Here is an 18786-nt window from a genome sequence, read left to right on the forward strand (position 1 = left end):
TCTGGTATTTAAATTATATTATTTAAAAAGAAGGATGACAACAACTCATTTTTATAAATATAATTTTGATATTTCAAACACGAGTGAACATGTCACAAGAATTTAATGTTTTCCACAATATGTTCGTGCGTGACGATAACATAACAAATGTATCCGAACTTCAAGTAAACAACAAATTTGTTCTCATTAATTAAACAGAATCATGGTGTTAGTAAAGGAGATTACAAGTAAGTGTGTTGTTCAAACATAAGGGTTCTTCCCATGAATTCAAGTTCCCATTTGTGCACTTTTTATTTGCACCCTTTGGTCTCGTCTACATATTTTCATTCAAAAAATCTCAAATTTAGATGCACATTATGTTTCTCCTTAAAAAAAAAAAACAGATTTACAGAGAACACTCTTTATGTTTTTGTGTTACTGATTTGCAATGAGCTGATCAATTAGAGCTTGTACCATATCAAAATTTATATTCAAGTAATTAGTAAATCATTAATTTTTTTAAAGCAACGCATAACATTTCATCAACTGAGGATCATATCTACAATTATATCCTCTGTGCAAAACAGAGGAATCAAGTCTCAGAAATCAAGAGTAAATTTTAGTCACTGGAAAAATGTACACCATTAGATATTAATTTTCCACATTGACGTTAGGCTTTTGAATTTAACCTTGATTATTGAATTATAATGCAAGCAAATTAAACAAAACCGATGATTAGGTGCCATGTTTTCTTCTGGTAAACAAGTTTAACTCCATCACAATGAACGTTCATGGAATCTGTAAAAGAAAAATAATTTTGAATTGGCAGAAATGACACTATAATATTAAAAGAAATCTGATTTTGAAGTGGTGAACAAGATGCGACAATCTTGAATACAAATATGAAAAAAAATCTACAGTTTTTACTCTCATAAATATTACACTTTACCCATCAACTACTTCATCAATAGCACCCTACCTTCGATCTAAGAAAAAGTATCCATGGAAACATAACTCACCTCTGCTGAATGAGAAGCAAAAGGGGCAGAGTTACATTAAAATTTACAAAAAAATCAGTTATACAGCACACAACCATAAAAAAACTTCATCACAGTTACCATACATGCACTGAATTTCAAATTCTTATGGCATAATCACAATATTGATGCATAGATCACTTATAAAAAGCTTGCATTGTTCATCATAAATGACCAACTGATTATGTAAACATGAATTCAATCTTGTAAGTTACGCTGCCAGAGCCGAGCTGTCATGCGTCTTTGGCTGCAAAAGAGAAACAGCATGTTACAGTTGATCATCTGTCTCTTAAAGCTACGATAATTAAAATCCGTAGGGAAAATAAAAGGTTTTGAAAGTTTGCAGGAAGCCAAATCATGAAAGACCGAAGCTTCATGGTCCACCTGACACCGTTGGATCATTCCGTTGTATATTTTTCTTTTATGGAACATGAAGGATGCAACGGTGTGAGATGGAAAATGACTAATCCAGTTGATCCGAGTTCAACATAGAATTTCCTTCAAAACAAGAGCAATGAAACTCACCAGTAAAATCTTATCCATATGCCATCTAAACAGCATATATACGTATAACCTGATCGATCTTGGAACGACATACAGGGCAGCCCCATTTCTTGGCCTTAATTTCAATCAAACAAGACATGCACCCAGCCATGTGCCCACACGGGACACAAGCTCCCTCAAGTGGAGCGTCTAGGCATATTGTACAAGATGAAGAAACCACACCATTTTCATACATTTCACCTGTACCACCAGAAATGGAATGCCCAGATGGTGGAGGTAAATCGACAGGGCTTGTGTCGGTTGAATCAATTGAGGGATAGTGAATCGGGCCAGCATGTGGAGCCGACGTGACAGAGACTGGAGGAGGATTTTCGAGGGCCGGTGTAACTGTAGAAACCTCACATTTGCTTCCAGTAGTATCGTGGCTAGAAGATGCCCCATCATAGTGGTTTTCTTGATGGTTGGAGGTGTTCATGGGATTGATCGAACTTGTTGAAGCATCTGGTTGAGATGGTGTGTAAGATGCTATATGTGGCTGACTTTCAATCATAGCAGACTGAAGGGAGGCATTAATTGCCATAGCAATTTCTTCATCTTCTGAAGTTGCTGGGGCGGTTGCTGGGGCATTAAGGATGGGATTGTTGAAAGGAAATGATGGATGCATTACCTGATTTCAAGCCAGCAAACGATTAAAACAATTTGCTATCTTGAATGTTAAGAAGCCCCCAAAATAATAAAATAATAAATGAAGTCATTTGCTGATATGTATCGAGTCGCTTGTTCTAAGGCATGAGAGCAAATGTTACAGAAAAATTATGAAGTAAAGGTTGTGTGTTCCACCTGTGGAATTCCTTTGCATGCGTTACAAAAACGCTGCAATTGTTGTTTCTCACTTTCTAGAGCAGGTGCCAGTTTAATTCGTGTACCTACGGAACAAGAAAACACAAATGACTTACACAGTCAAAATAATTTTATTTAGTCTTATTTACATGTCAAGCACAATTAACACGTCGATAACAATCATTGCTTCTCTTTGTGTACATTCTTAAGTTATCAAGAATAATGAAGTATAGTGTGAAGCATATACTAGCAGAAAGTGAATACACAGCCAATTGCAACTTGAATGTGGAAAGTTGCTTCGTTCGACTTCATTTAATGGATTTTCAATTAAATCAGAACTGTAGAACATGAATGTATCAATTTGATTCAGTTTACTAAACGTGAAAAAATCACAATCCTAAGAACGAACTTGAGAACTGACTTTTTGATAGATCAGATATTATTGCTGCTGGATCTGGCAGGTTGAAATTTGGTTCGTCCAGATTGGCCTTCCAGAGTGGAAAAATTGTCCTCGTTTGGGCATCCTGATCAACATTGTGGCAGTTACATGAGTCAAACTCAGAGACTCTCAAAAGTCTGCTTCCTCATACGAAAAGAGATTTTGATTCTCAGAAGGCATCTAAAACAGAAAAATACATCATAACCAGCCTGATGGCAAGTATATCATATCCACGGTTGATACATGTAAAGCGAGTGACCAGAAAAAGCCCAAACCCAAAAAAAGGTAGTAAAAAAATAATGTTCGCTTGGAAAAGCGAAAGACATAAAGGCACCTGATTAGTAGCATATATGGCAAGCTCCAACTTGAGAGGCTTTCTAAGACTACGGGAACCACAAGGTAAAATAACCACCCACCTGCAAAAGATAAGAGGAAAGCATCACGGTTCTTGCATCAAGTGAAGTACACTAGACAAACCAAGTTTTAAAAATAGATAAGAAAAATCCTGTACTTTTCATAACTCTAAAACGTAAAAATGAGGGAACAATATATGGTTGCTACTTACTAGTTTAACTAGCTTTAAACAGAACCCTTTAGCTAATAAGATACGGAATTGTGAAACATATTTACCGCAAGAAACATTCAAAGTAAACAGCAAAAAATAACATTGATAATGACATTCTACCCACACTTTTCTTGAAAGCAACTGAGGTGCAAAACGTCCCAGAATGCCAGGTCCATAAAGCTCTCGCAGCCAACCAGAGAATAAGCAAACATGCCCCTACACACAGCAAAACAGGAAAAAGTAGAACTAGAATAAATAGTTCATACTATAAATAACGTAGCAAAAACAATGCACTAAACCAATGATCAGTGGGTAGATATACCTCGATTGTTCGTACGACACTGCTATACCCTTTGGCTCTTGCAACATCAAGTGGTGTTTGACAGTCGTCATTAATTAGAAGTGCATTTGCTGAAGTTTCAGGCAGCATCTAATCAAACAAACAAGGTATTAAATTTAAACAGAGTGTCCGCATGGTGAAAGGATACACAAACCTCCGTGTGAAAGAAGCAACTTCACGGTGTGTTCCAGGCCCCTTTTTGCAGCATGATGTAATGGAGTTCCTGCATGACGGCCTTCAAAGAAAAGCAACTTAGCATAAGAAATAACACAAAAACAACAACGCTACACCAAATGCTCGCAAAACCATAAGATTTCACAAGGCACACATCAAATGAGAAAGAGTGTAGCAAAGCCAAACACAAAACAATATTCGTTGAGACTGAAATGCATATTGGATGCATCTAGAAAGCACATATTAACTCGGCATCTCAATGGTATATAATAAATGCCTATAAGAAGGGAGAACAAGTGGTATGTGATCATGAGTCGCTTCAACATAAGTGTTCATATCCAGTTTCACTCCATCAGAAAATAAATATCCAATGAGCGAACATATAGCTGACTTACATACAAATACAATCATTTATTGGTAACAAGGAAGCAACTAAAGTCACTATATTAGAACTGCCTAACGAAAGGTATTTCTCTTTATCTATATACCACCGCACCTTCTGGCAGTCAACTCAAAGGAGCAGTGCATTAATAACAGGAAAATACCAAATGAACTAAATGTTTGGCAAATTAAAATAACAAAAAACAAGTTTTTTTTTTTTTTACCTGGGCGATAAGCATTTACATTTGCACCCAGTTCAATCAAAGTTTTTGCTACATTGTAAAGCTCTGGATTCATGCAAGCCACAACAAGTGGAGTCTTCCCTTCACTATCAATCCACTGTAACAGGCCAAACCATCATTTTAGCCCATATGACAAGAACCCAAAGCTTCAAAACATTTTAACACCGGCAATTAAAAGATTGTGCTATGCAGTCACCAGCCACGGTAGATATGCGAATCAATTTATGGCCCAGCGTTCTTCGAGAACAATACAATGAGATACGTATTAGTTCAAGAATCTTTGCATGCTTGACACAAACATTAATACTATCATCTCGCTAGTTAGCACCAAAAAAAAATTCAGACATGCATATGATTAATCATAAAACACATGAGCAACCATGTGTACGCACAGGATTCAACAGGATAATTCAGACATGCATATGATTTAAAAACGAATTCAACACCGAAATCACAGGATAATTCCCAGCGTACGCACAAATTATCTGGCACCGACGAGTAATTCAAGAAGTGAATAAACTTATAAATTTCAAAAGTGTTAATTATACATAAAATAGCCCGTATATATAAAAGAAGCAGAGATTATATTTTAATCCATATATTTTCCATAATTGACATGGGCAGCACCTGAAAATTGAAACTTCAACAACAGAAGCATCAATAACGCTAATCAAACGAATTCAGAATAAAAAATTTAAGTGGTACATAACTCAAGGCCAGCGCCTTCGGTTCGAAGAGATTTGATGCCTTCAATATTTCCATAACTCACTTGCTTATACAACAACTCATCTTTCGATTGCTGTTGCCCCATTCTTTAAAGATCAAATTTTTGAAAAAGGGAAAAAAAGTTGAATGGATGTTCCCCAATTTCAACGAGATTTTCGGGGCAGCTAAGCGGAGCACAAAAAGAAATTTTTGTGAGATGCTTGGCTCCGTCTGAGAAATGGAACCTTGTGGCCTTCTCAAATCTAAATAATGGGATTGCTTAATCAGGAAGGCTTTTACCAACTGAATTTTATTCATGAAAAAAATAGTTCAAATATTTGTGGTAAAAAATACGGGAAATTGGACTTAACTCCTCAGCCGCCGTTTTTTTTTGTGTTCAGTCCTTGGGTACTTTTTTAGTACCACATTTTCACATGAAGTGTACCACATTTCCACTTGAAGTGTACCACAATTTGTATGACATAGTACCACAATTTTGTGGGTAGAGAGTGAACCCAAATAAATGTTTTGGTTGGGGATTTTTCACCAACTTTCCCTAAAAAATAACTTCGAAAATTATTATTTTAAATATAAAACTAATCGATTTTGATGTTGTTGAAATCTGAGATGGTAGTTGAGAGATTGAATATTCACTTAGGGAGCTCGAATCAGACCTTCGAAATCTGGAAACACAAACAAAAACGTTAGGAGGGGCCCAGAATGTTGTTCCGACGAAACCCTTCCGACACTCAAGTCAGAGAATAGAAAACATCTCCTAAGCAGGAGCCCATCTATAGTCTGGACCCTGTGAGAACTCGGCTGATACATTTCCAATCAACATGTTACCATAATTTGGGAGGTCGGCCACTACTTTCTGATTGACGAGATTACGGGCGTTTGGGAGGTCGGCCTAGATGACCCTTCGGCTGACCTCCCACAAGCTTCGTGTGAATGAGCCAATGAGGTGACTTTCTGATAGGCTCTGTTAGGGGTGTTCAAACTTCGAATAAAACCGAAAAAACCGAAAATCCAAACCGAAAAAACCGAACACCGAACCGAACCGAAAGCCGAATTTTGTAATCCGGATATAAATGTTAAAATCGAATTTTATTTGGTTCGGTTTCGGATTATATATGTCAAAACCGAACAAACCGAAAAAACCGAAATTTCATTAAATTAATAATTTTTTTATATTTTTATTTATATTATATATTTTGATATGATATTTAGCGAATGAAAAACTATTTTGAACAAAGTTTAGTTAATTGTTGTTTGTTTAATTAATTTATACTTTATATTTAAATATTTTACTAAGAAAACATGTAGAAAGTTAACATATTATATTTTACAATATATTTATATTATTAATTTAAATAATTATACCAAAACCGAATTAACCGACCGAAATAACCGAACCGTTTTGGTAGAAAACCGAACCGAACCGAAGAAAAATGGTTCGGATATCGGATTAATATTTCTAAAACCGAAAACCGAAAAAACCGAAATAAAAAATCAAAAACCGAACCGAACCGACCGATGAACACTCCCTAGGCTCTGTCATGAAGATGACCTTCCGGAACTTTCTAAATACCTTTATGAGCTTTACTTTTTTGGGCTTTCGAGAGTGAGACGAGCTTATCTCCTGAGATATCATATTTATTTTAAGATATAAATCTACGAGACTCTCTCATAAAAACTTAATAAAAAATAATTAAATTTTGATCGAATTTTATAAACTAGTCATTTCGTGTGTATATATATTAAAAAAATTGTGTAACATAAATTTTATGTGAAAGATATTAAAGATTATTTTAAAATACAAATATAAATATAAATTAGCATCAAAATTTTATTTCATGTTGAACGGATTGTGAGTTTGAGATTTTCAATACTCATAGAATTTTGAGTAAAGTATTTGGATTAAAAAAAAAAAAACCCTTGGTATGTCCTAATATTTATGAAAAAACTGACATTATTACTTTGAAAAAATATTATACTAAAATTAAAATGATAGAAATAAGTAGTATCCACAAACATAATTCAAATATGTTTTAATCTACTAAGAAAATTAGAAAAAAAATATATAACTAATTATCATAGAAAATTAAACACGAAATTCAAAAAATACTATTACTATTATTATTTCTTACCTTATATTATGATCATTCATCACGCATTACGAACTATGTATAATATATCAGCAGTTTGTTTATTTTTAGTTGCTTTATTTTTTTTAAAAAAAATATATTTAAAAAAGAAATTCGAATTTTTGTTGGTAAAATAACAAAATGATGTCACGGTCTCCGATGGTTGCGTCTTAAAGCACGTTCGCCCCCGAGATTTTTGTTTGCCGACTCCTCGCGTCAAATATTTGTATTTTTAATTAACTGTGCTGATCGTCAGAACTCATTCAATCGTGTATAATTTCCAGTCATATCGATTTTTATATGATAAATACCTATTCTTATAATCTTGTTTATAAAATAAATGAAATCAATAATTTACTATAGTATCTCTATAAAATTAATCAATATAAAACATAGACTAATGAGCTAAATATACAGGGAAGTCATTAAGCATGCCATAACAACAATAATAATGACAATAATAATAATTAAAAAACAAGATTAGTTATGGTTATGCCTTGCAATGTCAAATTTTGACTTGACAATATAATTTTTTTCACTCTTTATAAAATGGGACTGTTTTCTAGTGAAAACTGTCTTCCTTCTGCCCCCCTCGCAATTCAATACCTTCCTTTTGGTTTAATCGCTTTCTGATCTCGGATCTCTCAATCACCTATGGCGAAGGAACCAGTTCGTGTTCTCGTCACCGGCGCCGCAGGTACAACTTCACGCGATGCATCATGACTATCCTTTTGATCCGTTTTTTCTTCATTGAATCGCTTGTTTATAATTGTTGATCAATATTTCTTTTACTGATCGTTTTCTTCTCGTTTCTAGCAATGTTTTTTTTTTTTTTATAGCAGTGTCTGATGAAAAAGTTTTCTCTTGATCATTTAAAGTGCTTTGTGGCAAGATCAATTTATTAGAAAAAACTACGCACACATTTGAATTCCTTGAGGATCATGCGAAAAAAGTTATCTTTATTGTTTTTTTTTTTTTAACACGTATTCAATAATTATAAGCGTTCAAATTGATTTGAGGCAGCAATTCAGCAAAATCGAGGATTTATCTTTCATGCATTTAAGGCTTACTTCAGTGAGTAGCTCAGACATTTTTTTTTGAATTATTATTCGGTGCTAATGAACTGGGTTTTAATCGACATATATTTTTGTATGATGGTCATGACTGCTTTTTATTTGAGAACTGTAATCTTGATCTATATTCTTGATTATAATTGGGTATTAATCGGGAGAGTCTTTGCCTGTTTTTACAGGGCAAATTGGATATGCCTTGGTTCCTATGATTGCCAGGGGTGTTATGTTAGGTCCTGACCAGCCTGTTATTCTCCACATGTTGGATATTCCAGCTGCCGCTGAGGCACTTGATGGAGTTAAGATGGAATTGGTGGATGCTGCATTCCCCCTTTTGAAAGGTTGGTTCTTTTGCTTCCTTTGTCAAGGTTACGGTTTTATTCTTTTGACTTATGGTATACACATGAGATAAAAATAGACCTTCATTCATACCTATCCATTGTTTTGAATCAGGCGTTGTTGCTACAACTGATGTTGTTGAAGCTTGTACCGGTGTCAGTGTTGCAGTAATGGTTGGCGGATTCCCGAGGAAAGAGGGTATGGAGAGGAAAGATGTTATGTCGAAAAATGTCTCCATCTATAAGGCCCAAGCATCCGCTCTTGAGAAGCATGCTGCCGCTAACTGCAAGGTGATTTTTCTAGAACATCATTATTTCAAGTTGATTGTGTATATTGAGACCTTAATTTGTCAACTCAAAATTTATCTTTGTCGGACGCATATTTTCTGAGGAAAAAGATTGATCGTAAGTATTTGTGGCTATCATTCCAGGTTTTGGTTGTTGCCAATCCTGCCAATACCAATGCATTGATTCTAAAGGAATTTGCACCGTCTATCCCGGAGAAGAACATTACTTGCTTGACTAGATTAGACCATAACCGTGCTCTCGGACAGGTTTCCGAGAGATTGAATGTCCAAGTGTCTGATGTTAAAAATGTCATTATCTGGGGAAATCACTCCTCAACACAGTATCCTGATGTCAACCATGCATCTGTCAAGACAGCAGCTGGCGAGAAGCCAGTCCGTACTCTTGTTGCTGATGTTGAATGGTATATAAGTTCCATTAGGTGTTCAAATTTTGAAGCCATTATTCAAATACAATTTGAATTCTGACTTTATTTTTACCTCGGGGATTTTTCTTAAATTTCTATTTGTTAGGTTGAACACGGATTTCGTTACAACTGTTCAGCAGCGTGGCGCAGCAATAATAAAAGCTAGAAAGTTTTCTAGTGCACTTTCTGCTGCTAGTTCGGCTTGTGACCATATTCGTGATTGGGTCGTCGGGACTCCGGAGGTAAGCCTTTTTTTCGGGCATTTATTTTGAGGTCTCCATTTAGTTCAAGGTTGCTTATAATGATGGATGACTGTTTAATTGGGTTTTGTTCCGTTTTGTTTTGATCATGTCACACGATTCCAGGGTACTTGGGTGTCTATGGGTGTATACTCTGATGGCTCGTATAACGTCCCAGCAGGGCTCATCTATTCATTCCCAGTTACTTGCAAAAATGGTGAATGGAGTATCGTTCAAGGTGAGACTATCAAACAACATTAAAATAAGGTGCTCAGATGCATGATTTTAGTTTCGGGTGCTAATTGAGTTGACCCTGTTACAGGACTTGCCATCGATGCATTTTCGAGAAAGAAACTGGATTCGACTGCTCAAGAGCTGAGCGAGGAAAAAGCTTTGGCATACTCGTGCCTCTCTTAATCTCCTTTCAGCTTGTTTCGTAGCGTTAGCAATTGGTGCTACTCATTTTTCCCATTTAGTGGCAATATAAGCATGTCAGCATTTCTAAATAAATGCATTGTTAAAGAACTAAAGATGGAGACGCAGGATCCATCCATCTTCATTCCAGTGCGCTTTAATTTTAAGAATTTCGCCTATATTGATATATGAAATGAAATGGCCTCTTCTAGAACAGTGTCCAATTAAAATTAGTTAAAGTTTCGAATGCTCGTGTAATAATTAAACAATGCCACAACCAAAACACCCTCTAAATTTTGATGTTGACAGGTATATATTGTTTTTATTCATGTTTAAGGTAATACATAAAAAACAATGCATTAAATACCTTTTTGAAACGTAAAATTTGGTCTTTGTGTAGGTTGCATGTGAGTATCCTCCTTCTTCTTGTTTTTTTGGGATCATTTTCTTTTTTTTTTTTAAACACCATCTTCAGGGGGAACAAAGACACCAAAAACGAAAAAGTCATTAATATCATTCGGAAAATTTTAACATAAAATGAAAATCTCGGGAATAATTAATGGTCCCTATAGTTCGAATCTGTTATCGGTTCAATCCTTCAATTTATTCATATACCGACTTAATCCCTATAGTTTTTAAAATTATCCCGAAAATCCTGGACGTTAACTCGACCGTCAACAATTAACTGGACTTAACGTCAACAATTAACTATTCAGAAACGTGAATCTTATGGATTTTTATCATGCCCTCAAATTAGACACAGATAAAATACGTGAGATTCACGTATTCTAACTTTTAATTGTTGACTGTCTAAGTTAACGCGATAACTCTTTGGGACGAATTTTAAAAGCTTTAGGGACTACACCAACGCATAATATATGAAAGGATTGAAAGTCCGGGAAAGGATGTAAATGAATTGTCTGTGACTGTGACCGTCAAAGGGAGCTTCCAAAGATCAAATTTTTGTTTGGTAAGAATTTAATGTGGGTAATTCTTTCATAAAAAAAACGTATCCCACGTCGAAAGAATTTTAAAAACTGAAAGAAGGAATTAGTTATAAATAGAGCTCAATTCTTTCAGTTATTGTATCCCAAAATCAAAAGCTTTTCAGCTTTGATAAAAAGAGAGTGTATAGAAAAAAAGAGTGTATTTTTTTCTTGAGTGCGGGAATTCTCTTGTGTGAGTTAGAGAAATTATTTTCTCGGTATACTCGGGTTGGGAGAGTGAGAAATATTGAGTGTAGTGGTGTATACACTTGTTGTAATATTTCTTCTGTTATAAAAGTTGCAGTGCTCCGTGGACGTAGCCTATATTAGGTGAACCACGTAAATCTTTGTGTTCTTGTTGGTTATTTTATTCCGCAAGTTGGGTACTATATTATCATCGTGGTTGGCATCGCTTCGGTGTAATTCCCCAACAACTGGTATCAGAGCCTTGTTGTGAAAATTCTTAAGAATTCTGAGTATGCTCTGTGGTTGCAGATTTGTCTGATCTTCCACATCAGAAAAGATTTTTTAGATTTTTTGCTAAGGCTAGAGAAGTGATGGCCGGAGATGATGGATGGGGACCAAGAATCAACAAGTTCGACGGTACAGATTTTACGTTCTGACGACTACAAATTATTGATTATTTGTTTAGGAAGAAGTTGCATCAACCTCTATCTGGAAAGATACCGGAAAAGATGGAGGATGATGACTGGAAGCTTCTTGACCGACAAGTGTTAGGTGTAATACGATTGACCCTAACGAAGAAGGTGACACATAACGTGGCGGAGGCAAAAACAACGGAGGAGATGATGTCCATTTTGTCGGACATGTACAAAAAGCCATCGGCAAATAATAAAGTACATCTCATGAAAAAGTTATTTAACTTGAAGATGAGAGAAGATGTATCGGTGGCTAAACACATCAATGAATTCAACACGATTGTTTCACAGCTGACATCGGTTGAAATTAAATTTGATGATGAGATTCGGGAACTTATTCTTTTGGCGTCTTTACCAGAAAATTTGGAACCGATGCGGGCAGCGGTTAGCAACTCTGTTGGAAAAAGAAAGCTACAATTCAATGATGTCAGAGATCAAATTCTTGCTGAAGAAGTTCGCAGGATGGATTCAGGTGAAGGAACATCATTGAGATCTGCTCTAAATATCGAGAATAGAGGAAGGGGCATGAGTGGCGAAAAGAGTTTTAACCAATGGCATTGTAGGTCCAAGTCGAGAAATGGAAAAGACAAAAGCAACTTTGAAAAGAATGTGAAGTGCTGGAGCTGTGGTGAGACTGATCACTTGAAAAAGAATTGCAGATCAACAAAGAACGAAGCTAATGTTGTTACTGAGGAGGTACATGATGCTCTATTACTATCCATGAAAAGCCCGATTGATTCTTGGGTTATGGACTCGGGAGCTTCATTTCATACCACTGGTAATCGTGATGTATTCGATAATTACATTACGGGAGATTACGGAAAATTTTTCCTGGCTGATGGAAAACCTTTGGAAATAATTGGTATGGGTGATATTCGGATGAAGATGACAAATAGATCTGTCTGGAAAATCAACAAAGTAAGGCATGTACCAAAGTTGACACACAATCTTATTTCAGTGGGACAGCTTGACGACGAAGGTCATAAGGTGACTTTTGGTGATGGTTCCTGGAAAGTGAAAAAAGGAGTCATGATTGTTGCTCGAGAAAAGAAAACTGGAACACTTTATATGACTTCCAGTTTGAGAAATAAATTAGCTGCTGTGGATGCTGGAACTAATTCAAATCTATGGCATAGTAGGCTTGGGGATACGAGTGAGAAGGGAATCAAGATGCTTGTTTCAAACAGAAAGCTACCGGAATTAAAGATCGTTGAAAACAAGCTGTGTGAAGCTGTATTTTTTGGACAGCAGAAAAAGTTGAGTTTTTCAAAAGAGGTTAGAGAACCGAAATTGGCGGATTTGGAGCTGGTACATACTGATGTATGTGGACCATCTCCTGTGACATCCCTTGGAGATCACTCAAGATATTATGGCACTACTGTTGACGATTCGAGCAGGAAATTTTGGGTTTATTTTGTGAAAATAAATAGGATGTTTATGAGACTTTTAAACAGTGGGAGTTAGTCATGAAAGATGTGATGGATTCACTATCATTCAATCACATGTGGGAGTTGTCAGAACTTCTTGAAGGTAAAAAAGTTTTACATAGCAAGTGGGAGTACCGGTTAGAACATGACGGTAGCAAGCGGTACAAAGAAATACTTGGTGTAAAAGGTGAAAAGGAAGTCATTGGTTACACTGATATTTTCTCTCTGGTGGTAAAGTTAACTACTATCAGGACTGGATTGATGGTAAAAGAAGATTTACACCTGGAACAGTTAGATGTAAAGACGGGGTTTCTTCATGGAAAACTTGATGAAGAAACGAATCAATCACAGGGATTTGAAGTACGAAGGAAAGAGAAAATGGTGTGCAAACTTCAGAAGAGCTTGTATTGTCTCAAACAAGCTCCAAGACAGTGGTACAAGAAGTTTGATGGTGTAATAAATAATGATGGTTTTCTGAGGTATCAGACTGATCACTGTTGTTATGTGAAGCTTGATGATTATTATATCATACTACTGATATATGTAGATGTTATATTGATAGCAGGAGCTTGTCTGGAGGAGATTGATAGACTCGAGAAAGAGTTATCAAAGGAATTTGCTTTGAAGGATTTGGATGCTGCAAAACAAATCCTTGGAATCAGGATCCTTAGAGATCAGGTGAATGGAGTCTTGAAGCTTGAGAAGATTCCTGGAAGCAAGAATCCAGCTGATATGCTCACGAAGGCGGCTATCATTGAAAAACTGAAGTTGTGTTTGACTTCAGTTGGTCTCCTGGACTAACAAAGGAGCTATGAGCTGCTACACTGATGGTGTGAAGACATGATTGAAATCAAGTCTTCAAGTGTGAGAATTGTTAGGTAAAAATTTAATGATGTGGGACCCACATTAAATTCTTTAATAAAAAAAACGTATCCCACATCGAAAGAATTTTAAAAACTGAAAGAAGGAATTAGTTATTAACAGAGTTCAATTCTTTCAGTTATTGTATCCCAAAATCAAAAGTTTTTTAGTTTTGATAAAAAGAGAGTGCATAGAAAAAAAGAGTGTATTTTTTTCTTGAGTGCGAGAATTCTCTTGTGTGAGTTAGAGAAATTATTTTCTCGGTATACTCGGGTTGGGAGTGTGAGAAATATTGAGTGTATTAGTGTATACACTTGTTGTAATATTTCTCCTGTTATAAAAGTTGCAGTGCTCTGTGGACGTAGCCTATATTGGGTGAACCACGTAAATCTTTGTGTTCTTGTTGGTTATTTTATTCCGCAAGTTTGGGTACTATATTATCATCGTGGTTGGCATCGATTCGGTGTAATTCCCAAACAATTTTCACTTGTGAGATTAGTTTCTTGTACTTTCGTATATTCTAAATTTCTTACTCTGTACAGACATTACTTGACTCACTCTTTTTACCTGCATGCATGGACATGTCTCATCTCGCATTAGCAAATTCAAAAATATCTCTGTTACTAATTTTATAAACTATCGGCCATACCTGATACATTTCGTATGTCAGTAAGTGAAATATTTTGCCTCAATAAATATCTAAATAAATAATTTATAAAATATATGCAAATTTAAGAGTTTTAAAATTATGAAGGACATATATTCATTAGATCAAACTGCGTTTATCAATTTATATCGTGCAAAAATATGTATATCGCTCTCAATTCTCATCCTTCTTACTAAAATTTATTATTGTGTTTCCTCAACTGATTGAGTTGGAATAGTCAGTGATATTATTGATATCCCAAATAGGAAAAGAAAGATGAATTTAAGAACCTTAGGGGATGTGTTGAGACACTACGAGGATACAAATCTGCATGATGATCACCACCATACTTTATTTTTGTTGTACTGGTCCTGTGCACGCTGCTAAGTTTGTCTAGGAAACGCTTCACTTAGTCATATGAAATCTGGTCTCTGTGCATATAAGTTTTTTCTCATGTATCTGTGCGTATAAGTTTTTCTCAATCTGCCTCAGAATTGCTGCATAATTTTTATCACTGGAAATATCCTTCCATCGAATCCAATGGTGATGATCTAGAACGACAAAACGTTAACTTATTGATTAAAAAATAAAAAATTCGAACATTTCTTTCATTTCATACCCAGGTTCTAAATATTTCAACTTTTCATGCATTATTTAACGTCAAAAATTTCTTCTACTTTATTATTGAATTTTCTGTGGGCCACGTGTTACGTGCGTCAGCCTCGTAACATTCTCAAAAGACTAAGAGCATATTTGGGAATATTTCACCCATACGTGTGGGTAGTGCCAATGTATAGATCCATGGTCCAGATTTAACCACAAGTATTTGGGGTTTATTTTGTTTTTTTTAAAATCACAAATGTGACTGAATTTGGACCATCTAAATTTGGTGAGACAGTGTCCCACTGATAAGATCGAACCTTCCGCATATTTGGTAGGTTAGAAACTGAGAGTGACGTACGTATCTGATAGTAATAGAATCCAAGTGTAACCATGTAGTTGGATTGCTTAGTGGGGAAGCTGACAACATGATCGTCAAAACTTTGAGGAGAGAGTTTCTACCATCTATTTATATTAGCTTTACGCTTAATAATAGTAGTAATGTAGTAGATAAGATTTATCTTATTTACATAACTCACCATATATTGTTCATTAATTAACATCAGTGAAATTAATTTTGAGTAGATGCCGATTCGATTTATATTTAAATTGAACAATAATAATCGTGATATAAAAATTAATATTTTTTAATATGTCGAGTCGGGTTAAATGTTTTTCTTATTAAATTAATTCGAAAAACAATCTCATTAAATTTTGTATTGGAGAACCAAAATTTTTTGTAATTTTTATCATGGAACAGATGGATAAGTGGGGCATAATAATTATCCAACAGAGAATGATCGAAATATGTTGATATATATTACATAAGGAAGCAAACATCGTAGCTTGAGATATGTTGAGATCCCCTCCCCCCACGGTCTGGGATTTTTTTTTAAAAAAAAACTCCTGAACAAGATATCCTTCTCTCCACCATTGCACACGTGTCAAGTCGTGATTGGGTCTCATAGTACCAGAATATCGCAACTTCAAACATTCCAGCCATCACTTTATAAATATACCCCCCATGCCATTGTACTCGTTTTCCGAGAGGGGAAGAAAATAATCAGCAGCAATGAGTGAAGCGCTAAAGAGAAACTACAGAGTAGGCGAGGAGATTGGTCGGGGAAGATACGGCGCCGTATTCAGGTGCCACTCCCTCGATACTGGAGATTGCTTCGCCGTCAAGTCTATAGAGAAGCGCCTCATCCAAAACGACGCCATCGACACCCTGTGTTTACACAATGAGGCCAAGCTCATGAGCCTCGTCTCCGATCATCAGAATGTGTTGGGGATTTTTTATGTGTACGAAGATGATGAGTTTCTCCATATGGTGCTGGAGTACTGCGGGTCTACGGATCTCTATCAAAGGATCACGGCCCGACCCGCTTTCACTGAACTGGAGTCCCACCGAGTCATGGTGAGTTTTGTTTTCCAAGGACTAGGAATTATTCTGGGAGAATGCAAGAATACTACTTTTTGTGGGGACAAGTTTGATAATTTAGTCGAGAAAGTGTTAGAATTTGCAGTTTTTGATAACATTCTGCAAATCTTGGGTTGGATCTTTTCGTTTGTTTGGGGTGCTAGACTGGAAATAACAATTTATAAGTTATCCATGACTTCTCTTTTTGACTATTCGATGAAAATAGTACAATTCGTGATCTCTATTCAAATTATGCTTTTGCCCTTCGATTTTATTTATTTTACTTACGTGTGCTTGTCTTGTGAACAGAAGTTCTCGTGGTCTTTATTTTGCTTCCTTCTGTTTTCAGTTTTGTGTTAAATTCTTATTCTGTGGTCAATATCTGTTTCCCGAGGGAAATAAGTGTGCAAGAAAATCAATCAATAAACCGAAACATTTGGATATTTCATCTCTAGATTCGGCTTGCTTGACATAACTCGTTCAAATTCTATCATTTTTAGGAGGATGGCCATTGTAGATGAGGAGCGAAAAATGTATTATGATGGCCACCACAATTTGATATTTTTCAGGTACCCCTAATGGAAGCCATATCTCACTGCCACAGCCGCGGTGTAGCCCACCGAGACATCAAGCCAGAAAACACTCTCTTCAACAGCTATAACGAGCTCAAGCTGGCAGACTTTGGCTCAGCTGAATACTTCCACAGTGGGGAACTAATGTCTGGCATTGTTGGGACACCGTACTATGTCGCCCCTGAGGTGGTGGCTGGCCGGGAGTACAATGAAAAGGTCGATATATGGAGTGCAGGTGTCATATTGTACATAATGTTATCCGGGATCCCTCCCTTTTACGGGGATTCTGTGACAGAGATCTTTGAGTCTGTGTTGAGGGCGAACTTGAGATACCCTAAGAGTAATTTCGGCTCAGCTTCTTGTGAAGTGAAAGATTTGATGAGACGGATGCTCTGTAAGGACGTGTCTCGAAGGTTCTCGGCTGAACAAGTGCTAGGTATGTGATTCTTGTTTTTGTGTATGTTCTTGACTTGTTTCAATGTTGCTTCTTAGCTTGTAGAATTGCACAGAAGATATTTCTCATTGCATGCCGCATGTTTGGAAAATTTGAGCAAGTATGAAATTAACTATAAATTTTGGTGATGCACCAACGGATATTCAGCTTCAACAGCATTTAAAACAACACAAGTTTAGTCTAAACCAGTTAGGCTTCGAGGCAAATTGCTAGGGTCGTCTCTTGGCTTGTTTCTTCTATACTTTATAAAATTCTTTAATGTGGACAGCCATTTTTGGTTAAGATTTATCCTTTAGGCCAAACGGAACAAAATTCAGCTAGCCCACTTGATCCACTAGGCCCCTTCTCTACTAATCATTTCAAGAGCTTGTTAAACTTTGATTGTTTGTCTTATATCAACTGCTGAAGATTGGATACGCCAAACCTTTGCTTTTTTCCAAGTCATGTATATTTTTTTTTGCATATTCTTTAAATTCAGAAAATTGAGTAACTTGACAAATCTTTTGCAGCACATCCATGGATGACAAGCAGCGGAGTCTCCTGAACAGAGTGCTGCTATNCGTAGATAGTTTTACACTTTGCTGAAGCCTTTGTTAATAGATATATATATATATATATATATATGTTGAAGCCTTTGTTAATAGACGTAGATAGTTTTACACTTTGCTGAAGCCTTTGTTAATAGACGTAGATAGTTTTACACTTTGCTCGAGGCGTTGAGCACAAATTTTTGCACGAGTAACCTCGTGATATACTACACTGGCTGTGAATCAATTTTGTCAATCTCTTTCTATCGAGTTATGCTAGTTTCCGAAATATTGCAGTTTCGATGATTCATTATAATGCACTTAGATAGTAAATGGTTATTTAATTAATCGATCGAGTTAATGTTAACATGGCAAGTTTTATTTGTTTGATATATCCTCCGTATTCAAGAAAGAATTCGATTATAATTAATTCACGATTTTCAAATCTCTTTGATTGTAAAATTCTAAATCTAATAAATACCAAGTTAGTTTAAAATTAATGTGCGGG

At 35.9% G+C, this 18786-nt stretch overlaps 3 protein-coding genes across 4 annotated transcripts; 2 read left to right on the top strand and 1 right to left on the bottom strand.

The window, feature by feature from the left end:
• Positions 1-1008: 1008 nt before the first annotated feature.
• On the bottom strand, positions 1009-5483 carry LOC140978535 (putative E3 ubiquitin-protein ligase XBAT35). 2 transcript variants are annotated; one of them, XR_012175577.1, is made up of 10 exons: positions 5210-5483; positions 4484-4597; positions 3859-3939; positions 3687-3775; positions 3489-3580; positions 3134-3215; positions 2782-2884; positions 2361-2446; positions 1401-2187; positions 1009-1263 (listed from the first exon to the last, which is right to left on the bottom strand). XR_012175577.1 is itself a non-coding variant. In XM_073443674.1 (10 exons), exons 1-9 carry the CDS (start codon positions 5310-5312, stop codon positions 1567-1569), a joined length of 1371 nt encoding a protein of 456 aa, XP_073299775.1. In that variant the 5' UTR covers positions 5313-5483; the 3' UTR covers positions 1009-1263; positions 1542-1566. The 2 variants fall into 2 exon arrangements, 1 of the variants encoding a protein (XP_073299775.1); XM_073443674.1 differs by having other exon boundaries at positions 1542-2187.
• Positions 5484-7904: 2421 nt separating this feature from the next.
• On the top strand, positions 7905-10314 carry LOC140978536 (malate dehydrogenase-like). The gene is made up of 7 exons (XM_073443675.1): positions 7905-8050; positions 8606-8764; positions 8877-9052; positions 9193-9470; positions 9580-9715; positions 9839-9950; positions 10035-10314. Exons 1-7 carry the CDS (start codon positions 8008-8010, stop codon positions 10127-10129), a joined length of 999 nt encoding a protein of 332 aa, XP_073299776.1. The 5' UTR covers positions 7905-8007; the 3' UTR covers positions 10130-10314.
• A 5920-nt stretch (positions 10315-16234) lies between these two features.
• Positions 16235-18310, top strand: LOC140979419 (phosphoenolpyruvate carboxylase kinase 1-like). Its single transcript, XM_073444805.1, has 3 exons — positions 16235-16722; positions 17295-17733; positions 18261-18310. Exons 1-3 carry the CDS (start codon positions 16378-16380, stop codon positions 18293-18295), a joined length of 819 nt encoding a protein of 272 aa, XP_073300906.1. The 5' UTR covers positions 16235-16377; the 3' UTR covers positions 18296-18310.
• Positions 18311-18786: the final 476 nt, after the last annotated feature.

This window comes from Primulina huaijiensis, chromosome 6 (genome assembly GCF_012295235.1).
Source record: "Primulina huaijiensis isolate GDHJ02 chromosome 6, ASM1229523v2, whole genome shotgun sequence".
Classification (NCBI taxonomy): domain Eukaryota; kingdom Viridiplantae; phylum Streptophyta; class Magnoliopsida; order Lamiales; family Gesneriaceae; genus Primulina; species Primulina huaijiensis.

What these genes read in the sequence shown, in the direction of transcription:
- LOC140979419 (XM_073444805.1), top strand. Translation starts at nt 16,378, where the DNA reads ATGAGTGAAGCGCTAAAGAGAAACTACAGAGTAGGCGAGGAGATTGGT. An exon ending in TGGAGTCCCACCGAGTCATG is followed by an intron (nt 16,723 to 17,294) that starts GTGAGTTTTGTT and finishes GATATTTTTCAG; the next exon opens with GTACCCCTAATGGAAGCCAT. An exon ending in CTCGGCTGAACAAGTGCTAG is followed by an intron (nt 17,734 to 18,260) that starts GTATGTGATTCT and finishes AATCTTTTGCAG; the next exon opens with CACATCCATGGATGACAAGC.
- LOC140978535 (XM_073443674.1), bottom strand. Translation starts at nt 5,312, where the DNA reads ATGGGGCAACAGCAATCGAAAGATGAGTTGTTGTATAAGCAAGTGAGT. An exon ending in GTGTCGTACGAACAATCGAG is followed by an intron (nt 3,581 to 3,686) that starts GTATATCTACCC and finishes TGCTGTGTGTAG; the next exon opens with GGGCATGTTTGCTTATTCTC. An exon ending in CATGCAAAGGAATTCCACAG is followed by an intron (nt 2,188 to 2,360) that starts GTGGAACACACA and finishes GCTTGAAATCAG; the next exon opens with GTAATGCATCCATCATTTCC.
- LOC140978536 (XM_073443675.1), top strand. Translation starts at nt 8,008, where the DNA reads ATGGCGAAGGAACCAGTTCGTGTTCTCGTCACCGGCGCCGCAG. An exon ending in TCTCGTCACCGGCGCCGCAG is followed by an intron (nt 8,051 to 8,605) that starts GTACAACTTCAC and finishes CTGTTTTTACAG; the next exon opens with GGCAAATTGGATATGCCTTG. An exon ending in ATGCTGCCGCTAACTGCAAG is followed by an intron (nt 9,053 to 9,192) that starts GTGATTTTTCTA and finishes CTATCATTCCAG; the next exon opens with GTTTTGGTTGTTGCCAATCC.